Source organism: Myxocyprinus asiaticus, chromosome 11, assembly GCF_019703515.2.
Source record: "Myxocyprinus asiaticus isolate MX2 ecotype Aquarium Trade chromosome 11, UBuf_Myxa_2, whole genome shotgun sequence".
Taxonomy (NCBI): domain Eukaryota; kingdom Metazoa; phylum Chordata; class Actinopteri; order Cypriniformes; family Catostomidae; genus Myxocyprinus; species Myxocyprinus asiaticus.
In genome coordinates, this window is record NC_059354.1 from 13309924 (window position 1) to 13325462 (window position 15539).

Here is a 15539-nt window from a genome sequence, read left to right on the forward strand (position 1 = left end):
ATGCCTTGTACAGGCAGCTACACTGTCAAGCACATAGAATTCAATTATGACAGTGGGATTTTGAATGTTTGAGCACATATTCAATCTTAATCTGACTGGTTTCATTCAATAAAATCACAGACTGAGATGACACGGAGGTTGTGATTTAAAGTCCTAAGTTTAATGCCGTCGTACCTCTGAGGCCTAGTTGAACTTGGTCCATATTAACAGTTAGTGTAAAATAGTGATTCTACGCACACACTGAGTTTTTGTGGGTATCTTTTATACTTTTAAATCAATAAACATTGATGTTTATTCTAATTTGTTAGACCTGTACTCACAACAACCTTGAAATGTCTTTGCTTTTTCTCCGCTGAACATTAGACCTCTGTCCCTCCAGTGGAAACAAGTGGAAACATTGTGATGTTTAAGAGCAGGTGCTGGAGACCTTAAGATCATCTAACAGATGTATGATGATAAGGTGCATGTGGGACTAAATCAATGACCTTGTTGCCAAAGTAATGTAAATCCATTGGTGGAAAAAAATACGATTGCATGCTGTTTCCTGTTTGCATCTATAAGATTTTCTGATAGTTTTGCATTTTTGTGTTGTACATTTCCAAAGGCAAATCCATCAAAGTAGCATTTGTTGGTTGAAGAAACATTTGATGAAGGCTGGGATAGAAGACTGAAACATACTTACCCTTGCACCCTTCTCAGGGTAACACTGACATCCCCCACTGCAGTCTCTGCCTCCACATGGTCCACTGGACTTCTTAACTCCCTATTATAGAAAGAAAAAGTGGGAAATACATTGTTAGGATGGCATAGAGATTCTTGGGCTAAAACAGATGTATACCCTGTGAAATAGCACAAAACCTTTGATTTAAAGCATATTGAGCTTTGCGTATAAGATACATGAATTCTGAAACATTGTGATGTTGTGCTACAGACAATGTCATGGCACTGTGTAAATCCCCACCATATTTCGAACACACACTCAGTACATGCTCAAAAAGTGTCACTCAATACATCATAGTCCCTTTGAAGCAGACTGATCACTCATCTTTGCAGAACATTTAGGACGTGAGACAAGATAATTTTCAAAGAGATTCATGAAGATTTAATATACATACTGAAGGTACAACAACTGTCAACATATGTAAGTAAAGTATCACTGACTTTGTATCAGTGTACATTTCACAGGCACAACGCAATGACATTGTAAATTGTGGTAAACGTAAAATTTTAAATAAATAATATAAATACGTGTCAATGTCAATACACTGCAAAATAATATTCTGCATTATTGTCATGTTTTTAAGTAAAAAAAAAAAGCAAAACTGTGTATGATAATAAGCCTTGCTTTCAAAGAATATATCTTGAATTAGGTAGATTTCTCTTAGCACTAGATTTTTGTTTTGTTTTAAGCATAAACCTTTTTAAATCTATTTCTTTTAATTTTTTAACTAATGAGGTAAGAAAATTAAATGAAAATAAAATAAATCTTATGCCAATAGATTTACCACTACCTTGTTTTAAGGATGTTTATTTCACTGGAAAACAAGACAAAATACAGATTAATAAATGATCATTTTGCAGTGCGGGAGAAGCAAGTTTGAAAGTCCATTATATTTCAATGTGTCATAAAAAGCTTAGTTAGACCACATTGTTCTAACTTTAATGCCCACTAAGGCATTTCAACATAAAGACAAGTTGTGCATTAACTTATAACAGCAAATCATTGCAGGAATTCTGTTTGTGAATGAATATTACTGAGCTAATGACTAATATTTCAGAGTTCAGTGTTTTTTGAGTGACTGTCTTTGTAAGGGGGGACCTTATTTTTAGAAGGTCCCATTCTATGACGGCAGCACCTCCTCTCACTCCTACACACTGAAATTACACACTATTGAAGCAGCCCTGTGTGTCCATGAAACCAAATGCCACATCACTCCTTCAAGAGCATATATATATATATATATATATATATATATATATATATATATATATATATATATAAATTTATTTATTTTTTTAATGTCTGCTTTATTCTTGCTGTATGACAAAGTGTTTCAGAGACATTCTGTCTTGTTCCTCTGATATGAGATGTTGGGCAAACAATAGACAAAGGTTGCATTGAGCCTCCTGTCCCAAGACACAAATAATTAATTTTATTGAAAACTCTAAGGTCCTCCATCAGAATAATTCCCTTCCTCTCAAGTATGAATGCAGCAGAGCAGCATTTTATAATCAGTTCCACTCATTTTAAGCATTTACATATTAAATATTGATCAAACATGTAAAATATAACAGCAAAACAGAATTGTATAAATTAAGATCAAAACCTCAAACAGACTGGCCCTTCAATTTCATCCTTCCTCTGCAAAATTTTTAGTTGTCAGAAAATGCAGATATTGTCTTAAATGTGATTTAAGCATTACAAGCTTGTAGTATTCACTCATATTCACTGAAAAATTACTTTCATTTCAGATGAGCAGAACGACTAATTTCACTGACATTTAAACAAAAATTTTGGAGTCGACTAATACACTAGTCTAAAACGTTTTCCTAAGGTTTCTTCTTTGGAAAACAGTCACAAAAATGTGTTTATGAGACCCATTTAGAATACTTAATCTATCCCAAATCCGATGCTAAATTCTGCTGAAAAGGGCCATATATCTGCCTTGCATTATGATCACTGTACATTAAATTTATAACATGAAACACATTCACTGAGTCAGCGTTAGCGAATACAGGCGTATTTATTGAAAACAATTGAATGAATAGTACAGGACCAATAGAGCAACCCCAATAGCCTGTTCTAAATGTAATTCACAAAGTAAAAGTTACTTAACATATTAAAACATTCAGGACATTGTTGAAAATAATTAACAGGTAAGCGAAATCTATGAGAGAGAAAAAAATGCGCTGAAATGTTGTGCGTATTTCATGACGTGCATTAGCCTATGATCTGATATGACAACTGTTCAGTTAAGAACATTAACCAATAACAGTTATGATGAAAAAAAGAATGTGCCAACTGCTTAAACGGATTAAACAATCAGAATAAAATATATTTTATTCTGATAAATATATTTTATTCTGATTGTTTAATCCGTTTAAGCAGTTGGCACATCGTTGAAAATAGCCTTCTTAATCAGCAGGGTAAAAAAAAATGGCATACCTAGCCTAAAACAGTCATTTTCTAGGCTACTTACTCAGAACATACATCTTTAATGAACCAAATTATCATGATGACATGGTCCGGTGAAAGAAGACTCAAATGTGAAAACATCCATAATGACTTTCAAGCAAATGTTTTGGAAATCCGCTTCCCGCACCACCACCGAAGTGATTACATAGCTACTTTGCTGAGTTTGCTTGTCTAGCGAGAGGACATTTTCCAAAGCGCACCGCGAGTGAGGGAAGAAGCACGTTCAGCCTGAGGTGAAATGAAACTTTGTACACATCTGCTCAAGATATCCTCATTTTTAAATAGTATTTATATTATTAATTAAATTTAAAATGTGCGAGATTAACATGACAATAATTTAAGCGCAGCTACAGTAAAAATATAAAGCCAAACATAAATGTGTAAAAATGCTGAACAGGTTAATAGGGAAAAATATTAACCGACTAGTAATTCCAGTGTCGACATGCAGCATCTGTACCGTTTAGTCGACTAGCCAACTAGTCTCACACATCCCTAATTGTTTTCTTATCAATACCTATTGTCTGCCTTCAGAAGATTTGGTATGGGACACAGTAGTCACATGGGCTACTTTTATGATACATTTGGGTGCTTTCTTAAAGGTGCAGTATGTAAGATTCAGAAACCCTTGTTATTAATGACACCTGTGGCCGTTAAGTGAACTGCAGCCTGTTGCTCGTGATCGCGCGCACACACTCCATAGGGACGCGAGCGAGCATCGACCAAGACTGAACGTGATTCACCAGAATCATGATGACAGATGAGGTAGCATAATTAAAATTACACAGTTATGATTGTTTTACTACAAACTTTGAGACTGCATATTATATTTGACTCTCCAGTACTGGAACAGTGCTAAAACAAAGTGTGGATATAGTATGCGAGACTGTAGATTGAAGTAATCACTTTTCTTTGCATGATACATTGACTGCATTTATCGATAGCCTATGTCGGCATTAGCTAGCTAGCCAGCTTTATCAATAGCTGTTAGCTAAATTTGGTGGATGATGACAGTAGCTGTTTATAAAATAGACCGTATATTATAAATATGTTGACTCAATTCAGTATTGATGTGATTCTATCTTAAATGTCATTTTGATATATCGATGCGCTATTGTTTTACAATAATAGATTGTATATATTTTCTGTATAACCAAGTTACGTTTACACTAATGAATGGAGCTTTTTGCACTATCTTGAACATTGTCTAGCATTAAGTTCCCTCCAGGAATCAAATGTCCTGCCGATGTTCACTCTAGTTTTCACTCGACCACGATCACGTTCCCGCTTAGCCAGACGGGATTCAGTAAATGTTTTTTTTTTTTTTTTTTTTTTTGGCTTACTCTGAGTTTGTGTAGGAGTCGGTGTTGTGCTGGGAGAGGGACGTTTGCTGGATTCCACCTCTAAGATAATGTTACCTAGTGTTACAGACTGTCTGTTGACACTGTTAAATATCGGAAGCACTGAGGCAAGGCTCTCCGGAGCGCGCAAAACGTCACATCCTTTGGATTTTCCCGGCAAAAGCGACCCGCTCCCTTCGCATGAAAATCAGTCTACAGGCTTTAATAGGCAACCTAAGAAGTCTGTGAAGGGCAAATTTTTTAAGCCATTCACACATTGGCAAAAAAAAAAAGGTGAGTGAGTCATTGAGCGTGTTTACATACACGTTCTTACACTGAATATGCTTAATAAGCTGACAACATGTGTGAACATGTAAACACATTAAACAGCTTTTCTTTATCACTTAAGTTCATAAACGGCATAACAGTTAACCAATCGACAGATATATATTTTTGCCCATTACGCAGATTTTGTGTTGCATGTAAACACCTAAAAACGTGTGTTGTGCGCATGCCTCTTCACATTTTGACGTCAAAATACTGAGAATAACTTGATTATTTAAAATCTCATGTAAATGCAATATTCTTGCTTTGTCAGATTTTTTAAATAAGCTGATTTTTGGGAGGTATCAGCGTATTGGTGTGTGTGCAAACTGGCTCAATATCAAGTGCAATTGTATCAAATAGAAAAACCAGGATATTCATTAAAATTTGCACTCAGCATCGGTCATTAAAAAATGCCTATAGATCAATCACTGCATAGTTCAGGTGTAGAACTGCTATTTATGATTTTCTCTGAGCTGTTAGTATTCAAACAATGTATTTAGTAGCTCCAGAGAGAAGCAAAGGTATTGTCTTACAAGAGGTGGGAAAGATGAAGGTCTAAACAGCAGCACACAAGTCATGGCACCCCAAACAATGACTGAAAGACTTGCCAGATTCTGTTTATTGCTAAATAGTTAATGATTGCAGCAGATGATGACAGGAGGATTGTGTTCTATCCTGTTCCACCCCACGTTTTCCCCACAAAAATGACCTTTTCCACCAATTCCTGGAAAAACAGTTTCCAACAAGCCTGAAACAATGATTATACGATTAGCATTTGTGTCTTTTGTGCATGGAAGCATTAGGTTTTCCAAATCAAACATGAGTAACAACTCTGAATAATAATACAGAAAGCTTGCAAAGAGCTACGCGGATTTGCATTTGCGGGCCTTTAATACCAGTGCTACAACAGAAGCTGCAGAAAAAAGGTTTAATTTTGATGTAAGGCATAATGTAAGCATCAGTCACCATTCACTTTCATTGCATGAAAAAATAAATAAAATAAAATAAGAACCCTGCAATGAAAGTGAATGGTGACTGAGATGAAAGCATTTGGGTTTGGAACAACATTATAATTTTTGAGCAAATATCCTTCGACTTCCAGACACGATGATTGTGGTTTTTCTCCATAGAGGTTGCATTATGGAGAAATTCTATATTCCTATTTTACTGCAGTTAAGATCATCAATCTCTCTGTCAATCTTCCCATAAGAGTAACCTGCCATATGGAGGGCTAATTCATCATCTGTATAAATATTCACATATAAAAATGTACATGAGTCACATGTATAGGATGTGATGGGTGTTGCAGTGTTGAGGAGGGCCAGTGCAGCGATTCCTTCAAGAAATTATGGAGTCAGAATAGTCTCAATATACAGTATATCACAGTCAGGGTCTGGTAGATTGCATTTTACAAGTGGATAAACAGTACTGTATGCATGTTTAAAAGTGAACTGCATTTTTAAACAATTGTATTGTTTTATTTTTATTAAATATAATTGCAAAATAGTCCATTCTTTCAATAAAAAGAACCGCCTCAAAAGAGTAATTTGTTTGTGAATCAAATTACACTGACGCTTGTTATGTTTCTCGCTGTAGATTCAAAAGAACCGGCTCAAAATACTCCTTTCTTTGGGAATTGGTCTACTGGTAGTGCTTTATGTCTCATCTCGCACTTTAGATTCAGTAGCAGTGTTGCGGTGGCGCTTAATAGTAATTCAGGAAACACTGTCTGAGTATTTTAGTCCGGTTTTCTGTCTGCATCACCGGAATAAAGCATGTTCAAGAACCGTTAACAAAACCGAACGTCATGAAAATCATTCGTTTTTTATTATAATGCAATATTTTATTATAATACATGAAAAGATGGTGATGCAGAGGGCCGCCTTGGTGTGGAGCTCTCCAGTTCTTTTGTTGTTTTTGTTTGTTTGTCCTGTTTAGTAATCTTTTTCCAATCAGTTATACCAGGGACGAACTGCTGAACATTCGGCAGCACATACCAGACAGTTTTTCCCGGTTTTTGACTATTCGGATGCTTTGCTGGACATTTTAGTCGGAGGCGCAGCCGTGGTGCTGTTCAAGAGACGCAGGTGAGGGAGACAAGCTGGCGCACTGGTCAAGCTCTGTTGGCGCGGCTTTCGAACAGCCCTGCCAAGTATTCATCTAGCGAAACTCCGCTCTCTTCCAACAAAACGGACAAACTACATCTCCTCACCCGTACAAACAAGGACTTTTCAACCTCTGCTGCCTTGTGCTTTACGGAAACCTGGCTGAGTGAAGCCATTCCGGACAGCGCGTTACATTTGCTGGGCTTTCAGCTGTTCAGCGGATCGCATTGTGGAATTAACGGGGAAAACGAGAGGTGGTGGCACATGCTTTTACATCAATGAAAGTTGGTGTACAGATGTAACAACGTTAAAGATGTGCTGTCCTAATTTAGAAGCGCTCTTTATTTAACTGTAAGCCTTTCTACTCTCTGTGGGAGTTTTTTTCATTTATTCTGTTGAGTGTTTATATCCCGCCACATGCGTGTGTGAGCACCACGCTACAACAGCTGGCTGATCACAAAACAGACACAGAACAACAATAACCGGACTCAGTTATTATTATTCTTGGGGATTTTAACAAAGCAAACCTTACACGTGAACTGCCTAAATACAAATCGCTCTGTCCCTAGAGCAGCTTTGGGACTCTCTGATCATTGTCTGGTCCATCTTCTTCCAACCTACAGACAGAAACTAAAATCTGCTAAACCTGTACTAAGGACTGTAAATAGATGGACTAATGAAGCAGAGCTGTAACTACAAGCCTACTTTGACTGCACTGATTGGAGTGTTTTTGAGGCTGCAGACACTAATCTGTATGAGCTCACAGATACTGTTACATCATATATCAGTTTTGTTAAGAGGTTGCTTACAGAGATGGGGATAAGGTCTTGTACAATCAGGCCAGGAACACACTGAATAAGGAAATCAGAGTGGCTAAAAGGAACTATTCTGATAAGCTGAAAAACAAGTTTTCAGCTAATGACCCTGCATTAGTGTGGAGTGGCCTAAAACAACTTATGGACTACAGGACTCCTGCCCTGACCTCCACTTCACACAAACACCAACACCTCTTGCAACCCCCCTCCTGCTACTCAAACTGCACTTAAGATCTGTGAAGAAGAGGTGTGCCGTGTCTTCCGAAAACAAAAGACAAGGAAAGCACAAGGCCCAGATGGCGTTTCACCCACTTGTCTTAAATCCTGTGCTAACCAGCTGGCCCCCATCTTCACACTGATCTTCAATAGATCACTGGAGCAGTGTGAAGTCCCATGCTGCTTCAAATGCTCAATCATCATTCCTGTCCCAAAGAAACCCAAAATCACAGGACTTAATGACTACAGACCCATCGCCCTGATGTCTATGGTCATGAAATCATTTGAGATACTGGTGTTGGCCCACCTGAACGACATCACTGGACCTTTTCTAGATCCCCTTCAATTATGAGCAAACAGGTCTGTGGAAGATGCAGTCAACATGGGATTGCATCATATCTTGCAACATCTGGACAGACCAGGGACATATACAAGGATCCTTTTTGTGGACTTCAGTTCAGCTTTCAACACCATCATCCCAGCTATTCTCCAGACTAAATTAAATAACACTAACTCTCTGTTCCCACGTCTATCTGGGGTGCCCCCTAGGGATGTGTGCTTTCCCCACTACTCTTCTCCCTGTACACAAACAACTGCACTGCCAAGGACCCCTCTGTCAAGCTCCTTGCAGATGACACTACCTTCATCTGCCTCATCCAAGATGACGATGAGTCTGTATACAGAAGGGAGGTTGAACGGCTGGCTCACTGGTGTAGTCAAAACAACCAAAATGGTGGAGATGATTGTGGAACACCCCAACACTGACCCCCTTCACCATTCTAAACAGCACTGTGGCAGCAGAGTCATTCATGTTCCTGGGCACTACCATCTCACAGGACCTGAAGTGGGAGACCCACATTGACTCCATTGTGAAAAAGGCCCTGCAGAGGATGTACTTCCTTTGCCAGTTGAGGAAGTTAAACCTGCCACAGGCGCTACTGTTACAGTTCTACTCAGCAGTCACTGAGTCTGTCCTCTGCACTTTGTAACTGTCCGGTTTGGTGCAGCTATGTAATCGGATATCAGAAGACTACAAAGGACAGTTCGGACTGCTGAGAGGATTATTGGTTGCCCCCTACCATCCCTTCAAGAACTGTACACTTCCAGAGTGAGGAAAAGGGTTGAAAAAAATGGACCCCACTCACCCAGCCCACTACCTTTTTGAACTGTTGCCTTCTGGCCGGCACTACAGAGGCACTGAGCACCAGAACCGTCAGGCACAGGAACAGTTTTTTCCCTCAGGCTAACCATCTCATGAACAGTTAAAACTGCCCTATTGGGCAATAATTATGTGCAATACACAGCTTAGTCTTTTACATTATCCAACACATCCTACCTCTTCTGCCATTACATTCCCTTGCACTGTATATAACAGATTTGTATTTGCACAGCGTGTATACACACACACACACACACACACACACACACACACACATATATATATATATATATATATATATATATATAGTGTATTCTATATATAATTTATTTTCTATTCATTTTTATTTGTATTATATATATATATATATATATATTTTTATTTATTTATTTTTTTTTTATTTTATTATTATTTTTTTTTTTAATTATATTTAATTATTATCTGTCTTGTTGCTGTATTGTATTGTTGTGCACTGGAAGCTCCTGTCACCAAGACAAATTCCTTGTATGTGTAAGCATACCTGGAAATAAAGCTCTTTCTGATTCTGAATAATTACCAGAGTATGTGTGGTTGTGGGTAATTAAAACTTCCTCGCACATCCACTGTAAATTCAAGAGTGGTTTTCCCTTCATCCAAATGGCATGAACACTCCTGTACATTAATTTCATCTTGCATCGAGATGTTCTGCTAACAGTACGTGCCCACTGGCATGGAAGAAATCCGCTCATAACGCCAGAGAAGTTTTTAATATACAAAGCGTGTATTTTCTACTGTTAGCTTTCAGTATGTGAGTAAAAGAGCAATTGGAAAAATGCGAACTTCATTTTCAAATGGCCAAAGTATACAAACAGTGTTGATTTTTTAAAAGTTTGCTTATCCAGCTACAGAATTGCCACAAAGAATGCGTGCAATCATCATTTGATGTCTGGATTAAAAGCGATGCAAAATTCACCGGCTAAACAGAAAATTTACCCGCATTTGGCACTTGGCGGGTGTTAATTTCGGACCCTGATCATATGGAAAAGCATGATTCACAAATGCGTGACCTAATTCACATTCACAAAATAAACACCCAAAAATACACAAATTTATAAATGTTATTCTTTTTTTTTTTACAAATTGATTATTATTGATTGTGAATCTGCATTTGAAAATCACCACATGTTTGTGGATCACCTTGTATTTGTGTGAGGATGTTTTGACTTTCCTGGCAGGTGTTTTTTTTTTTTTTTTTTTTTTTTTTAGCCAATCAGATGAGCGATTTTTAGCCCAGCTGATCTAAGTACAGGTATGTATCTGTGAATCATACTTTTGAAAGTAAATTATGCATTTATGAATCATATTTTGTTAATGTGAATTAGGTTACGCATTTGTGAATTGTATTTTGTGAATATTTTTACATTTTACATTTAAGAGTCGTACAAAGGGAGTCATAAATATCTTTCCCACTAAAAGTGATGGTCTGATGTTTACTTGTACTAATGGGCAAGAACTCTGTGAAGCACACATGACAGAAACCACTTGGTCTGTGTGCAGTCTGTCCAGCCCTTATAGCAGGGTCAGAAGACATATGTAAGGCCATTGGCTATGTCTAAAACCAAACAAAAACTAATACCAGACAAACAGAGGACAAAAAATACAGACCTAGTTTTGTTATTGCAGAGGTCAGAAATGTCCCAGACAACACTGACCACTAAAATAACAATGAAACTACACAACAGAGGCATAGAACAATGAGGAAAGAACTAGTAACTGTCTAACTATGAAGCTCAAACTCACACTTACAGTGTATACAACAGTACAGCACCATTGGGACAAGCGCGGTCACAATGACGTGCTTATTCTTAAGCTGTTTGCACACTTGGTTTGATTGCTTGGTCAAACCAAGTGTGAACTCCAATATGTGTGTGTCATCAATGTGATTGCCACCACGAGAACTAGCAGCTGCTGTTTATCACCGTGTAACGACTCAGGTGGAGAAGGCGCCATCCTCACTATGTTATTGAAGTATTCATCCCTTTGGGTTTACCACTACAACATTACACACAGAACTAAACTTGCATTTGTCTGCCACAGCTGGCAAGAGATGCAAAGAATATGAGAAATTCATTTTTATGTAAGTGTGACAAAGAGGATATCAATATTGGTTTACTTCAGTAAGCTATGACAGATTACTGTAATACAAATTGCAAACCATACCGGAGTTCACATGGACTGTTACCTGCTGCATACCTGAGTTCGGAAAACTGTTTTCACACCAGCTAAATGAACCAAATTCTGGACGTCAAATGGACTTGGGTCTAGTGCCTTTAGCATGCTAAAGCTCTAGTGTTAAAGCTCCCTTAGAGACTGTAGTGCTTGTTACAGTATGTTCTGGAGAGTTTTTTAACTGTCAGATACTGTATACTTATGGAACATTTTTCAAAAGTATCTGAGCCTTGTTGTCAGTTAAAGGGAAGTTGAGTATTCAATAGGGCTCATTCATTCAGAGATCATTTTTAGGGCCTTAAATAAGAGACAGAGGGACATCTATGCTTCATTCCAACACTCTGACTTCAGATTGGCCTGAAACAGTATGCGTTCATCTACAATGACAATTATATAATTATACAAAATTACACATAATCAATGACTCAAGCACCCAAGCTGTTTAAAGCTGTTAATACAATTTTAGAGTGAGTGGTAAATAATGATGCAATGAATGACCTGGTGTTAATTTCATTAATAATTACAATTCTTTTCAGAGGTTTCATCTAGGATTTCCCTTAGGCTAGACTTCATGTGGGAAGTACTCTATATCAGAGAGAGATTCATGTTGTTGTTGTTGTTGTTTTTCATATGACAAAAAAATCAGACAACAGTATTATGTCTCCTCTTCTTCTTAGAGACAAAACTTATTCTCTCCTCCATAATCCATCCAGCCTTGTTTTGACTTTAGATATAGAGCTTTATTGTTATTAATACTCAAAGACATTACTCAGTGGCGGTGTAATCAGTGGCACTGTCTATAAAGGTTATTCGCTGTGTTTATGAATAAACATGACAGAGAAACACATCTGAACTAACGGGCAATGTCTAAATTAGACAAATATAAATGTAACTGTTCATGTATTTAAGTCAGCTTGGGATGCTTTTTGGAGCACTAATACAGAGACATGGCAACTTCTTCAGTTTTGAGTTGAAACATAAAGATGGTCTGAATGGAAGCATCATTATAACAGTCAATTAGGGTACCAAATTTGTGTGGTTAAACTATGCAATATTCCTACTTTTAAAAGCTCTCACAATTAGACCTGGATATGTATGTTGTGTGTCTTTGTTGTTAAAAATAAACCTTTACAGTGTTTACCAGACAGTGTGATGACATTGTGATGACTTAAGCACTGCATGTTTACATATCTTTGTGGGCACATGGAAGGAACAAGAGCTCTGTCCTATTTGTTTAAATGGGAATTGCGTACTTATGATAAAGAGAAGGAAACATCCATTTATGGATGTCAGTGTTTGGCTCTAGAGTCAAAGATAATATGAGTCATGCTGTACTGAATGTACCATAGTCATAACTATCTGTGGTTAACCATGCACCACTTAATTCCCACAGCCATGTCAACACTGTCTTCCAGCCCTGGCCAAAACCCTCCAACAGGTGTCTGGAACAGACTGCGATCCAGATGCTGGACTTTTCCACTGGAGAGAAGTATATATAAAAAAAAAAAAACATTAAAAAAGTGCTTTGTTCAATGAAGTTAGTTTATACATGATTTTAAATTGATTATTGGATTGTGAAACTGCATAGGGAGTCAGCAGATGGACTGTTATGCTTTTTAGTTTGAAAAGATTAAGATTTTTGGTTTTGAAATTTTAGTTACAAGCAATACAATTCAAGGAGGTGTCTGAGGAATAGACAAAAAATAAAAAAAACTGATTCAACTGTGATTCCACACATAAACAAAATAAAGGGCAGGAGGTTAAGGTAGTTAAAGTTTTATACTGAAACATTAGCCAACTTTTAGGCATTGCAGGCGGCTTAGAATTTCACTGTAAATATGTTAATGTCTACAGAAGATGGCCACCTGATGGGGAATTGGGACATTGTTTCTGTAATCAACAGCAGGTTTGATGCAGCCACAATTTGTGCTTGTTGAATTTTTTATTTCAAAACCATGAGTTGGTCATCCCTTTGATGCTTTGGTGGACTTAAGAGGATGAACTGATGCCACCTCCAACCGTAAGACATGGGATACTTCATGTGCCACAGCCTGAACCTTGGATTTAGGATGGACCTCACCGAACCTCACCGAAATGACCAGCCAATTGAACTGCGATACACCTTGCTGATCTCTGCCTGCATCACCTTAGTCTAATGATGAACTACCCTCTTAAAATGGAATACATAGACTATCAATTAATTGCCAACAAAAGCCGACATCAGCCAAATAACAAAGGACAATGCATCTACAGTATGTGAACTTCTGCAGTTAATCTAGGATGAACTTCAAAGACATTATCATTAATCTTACAGTTCGTACAAAATCTTGTTGTTTAAACATTGGCCCTTAACACTTAGTTTACTCATTTTAAACCATGACTTGCACTACACAAAAAACAAAACAAAACAAAAAAAATATTGGCATTATATTCATGCTGTTTAGCCAGAGGAGAACTGGCTCCCACAGTGAGTCTGGTTTCTCCCAAGGTTATATTTCTCCATTAACCAACATCTTATGGAGTTTTGTGTTCCTTGCCACAGTCACTTTCGGCTTGCTCACTGGGGTTCTAAACACAATTATTATTTACTTATTTATTTTTATACACAATTTACAATAATCTTTTATCAAACTGTGCAATGATGACTGAGACTTTATATGTATTACAGTTTCATTTTCTGTTAAAGCATGATTTTCTGAAAAGCTGCTTTGAAACGATGTGTGATGTGAAAATCGCTATAGACCATTTCAAGAATGTAAACAAAGGAATTAGAACAGTCCAAACGTATTTCCAGATCCTTCCAACAAACTCTCTCTTTCAAGGTAAGTTAGTCCACTCGGCGGCTGTATTTGGAACACTCTTGGGCAGTTTGGGCAGCTAATTTTCTATGTAAACAAGCGTCATGAAAGTGCAGCTCTTATCTACTTGAATGGGGAAGACTGAAATCTCCAAAACGGTTGGTCAAGATTACGATAAATGAACATATTTCAAATAAGCAGTAAAATCTGACATCACTGTTAGGTGGGGTGAGCAAGAGTGGGTGTGGCGTCAGGCTTTGAAGAGGCATTTACCCGGCTTCCCTGGGCCTCAGCACTTGAGGGGAATAACGGCCCGTCATCCTGGTTCCAATCCTAGATGTCGCATCTTACTTGCAGGGAAAAGGGGAAAAGTCACCATGACCACAAGCTTTTGGTCATGTAGTGTGCATCAATTTAGTAATAATACCATGGTAAAAGTACCAATCTAATACCACCACAGTACTTTTTGTAAGGGCCAATTGTCATTTTCTATCTATTAGAAATCATATGTGTACTTTCGTTAAATACGCTGACAGAAAACAGAATTATGACTTAGAGCAACATTAGCACAGTTTGTCTACAAGTGTGTCAGAGTGTGTTTGGACATTAATGCACTACTTTTGTTAGCTACTAAATATTAGTCATGAAATATTACATATTAAAAGATAAAAATGTAAAAGCTGTTAGGTTCAAAAGGCCTCAAAAGTGAACAACAATGAGGTGAAGTACTGTAAACACTCTCTTCCTTTCACAAGACTGTTTCCATATACTTAATGCAGGCGTACACAGTGCGATTTTCAGCTGTCGTGTAAGCTCTTGACCAGTTTTTCCAGTCGGGAGAAATTGCATGGAAATTACTGGTGCTTGTGATGGTGCGGCTCGTATCTTGTGAGAGCAATTACGAGCAGAGCCAAGGGGCTTACGAACAGTGTACGACCTCTTGATAATTTTTTTAAAATGTTGAAAAAAATTGGGCAATGTCAGCTTGATTTTGCGAGGTGTGTGCGGTTGAACAAGCTGATTTGGTGATCTACCTGAAGTTGACCAATCAGGAGAAGGTGTTACAACTTACACGATCCATGAAAACTGAGTGTTCATGAAGCTTTTACACATTTTGAGAAAATGGTCATGTTAAAACTGTGTTTTACCATATTATTCACGACCACATCACTGAGAAGGATTCTACAGAAAGGCCATACGGGTTGCACTAGTAAACAATCTTCATCACTCTGATTTTTATTCATCATACTTGCATTTGTTTCAGTTCTAGGGCTTCCCTAGCACGAGTCTGGTGAAACTAAGGACTTCTATGTTGAAAGTTCTACCAGTCAAACAACCGCTATGCTAAAACAAGATTTTTTTAAACTTTGCTACGTGT

At 37.6% G+C, this 15539-nt stretch overlaps 1 protein-coding gene across 2 annotated transcripts in view; it reads right to left on the reverse strand.

Annotated features, from left to right (window-relative positions):
• LOC127448185 (collagen alpha-2(IV) chain-like) overlaps window positions 1-15539 on the reverse strand; it is a 145811-nt gene that overhangs the window by 101444 nt on the left and 28828 nt on the right. Inside the window, exon 4 of one of the 2 annotated variants that reach the window (XM_051710532.1) lies at window positions 683-763. In XM_051710532.1, coding sequence (XP_051566492.1) covers window positions 683-763 — 81 coding nt within the window. Of the gene's footprint in view, window positions 1-682; window positions 764-15539 lie in introns of those variants that run through there. The other variant, XM_051710531.1, reaches the window with a different exon arrangement.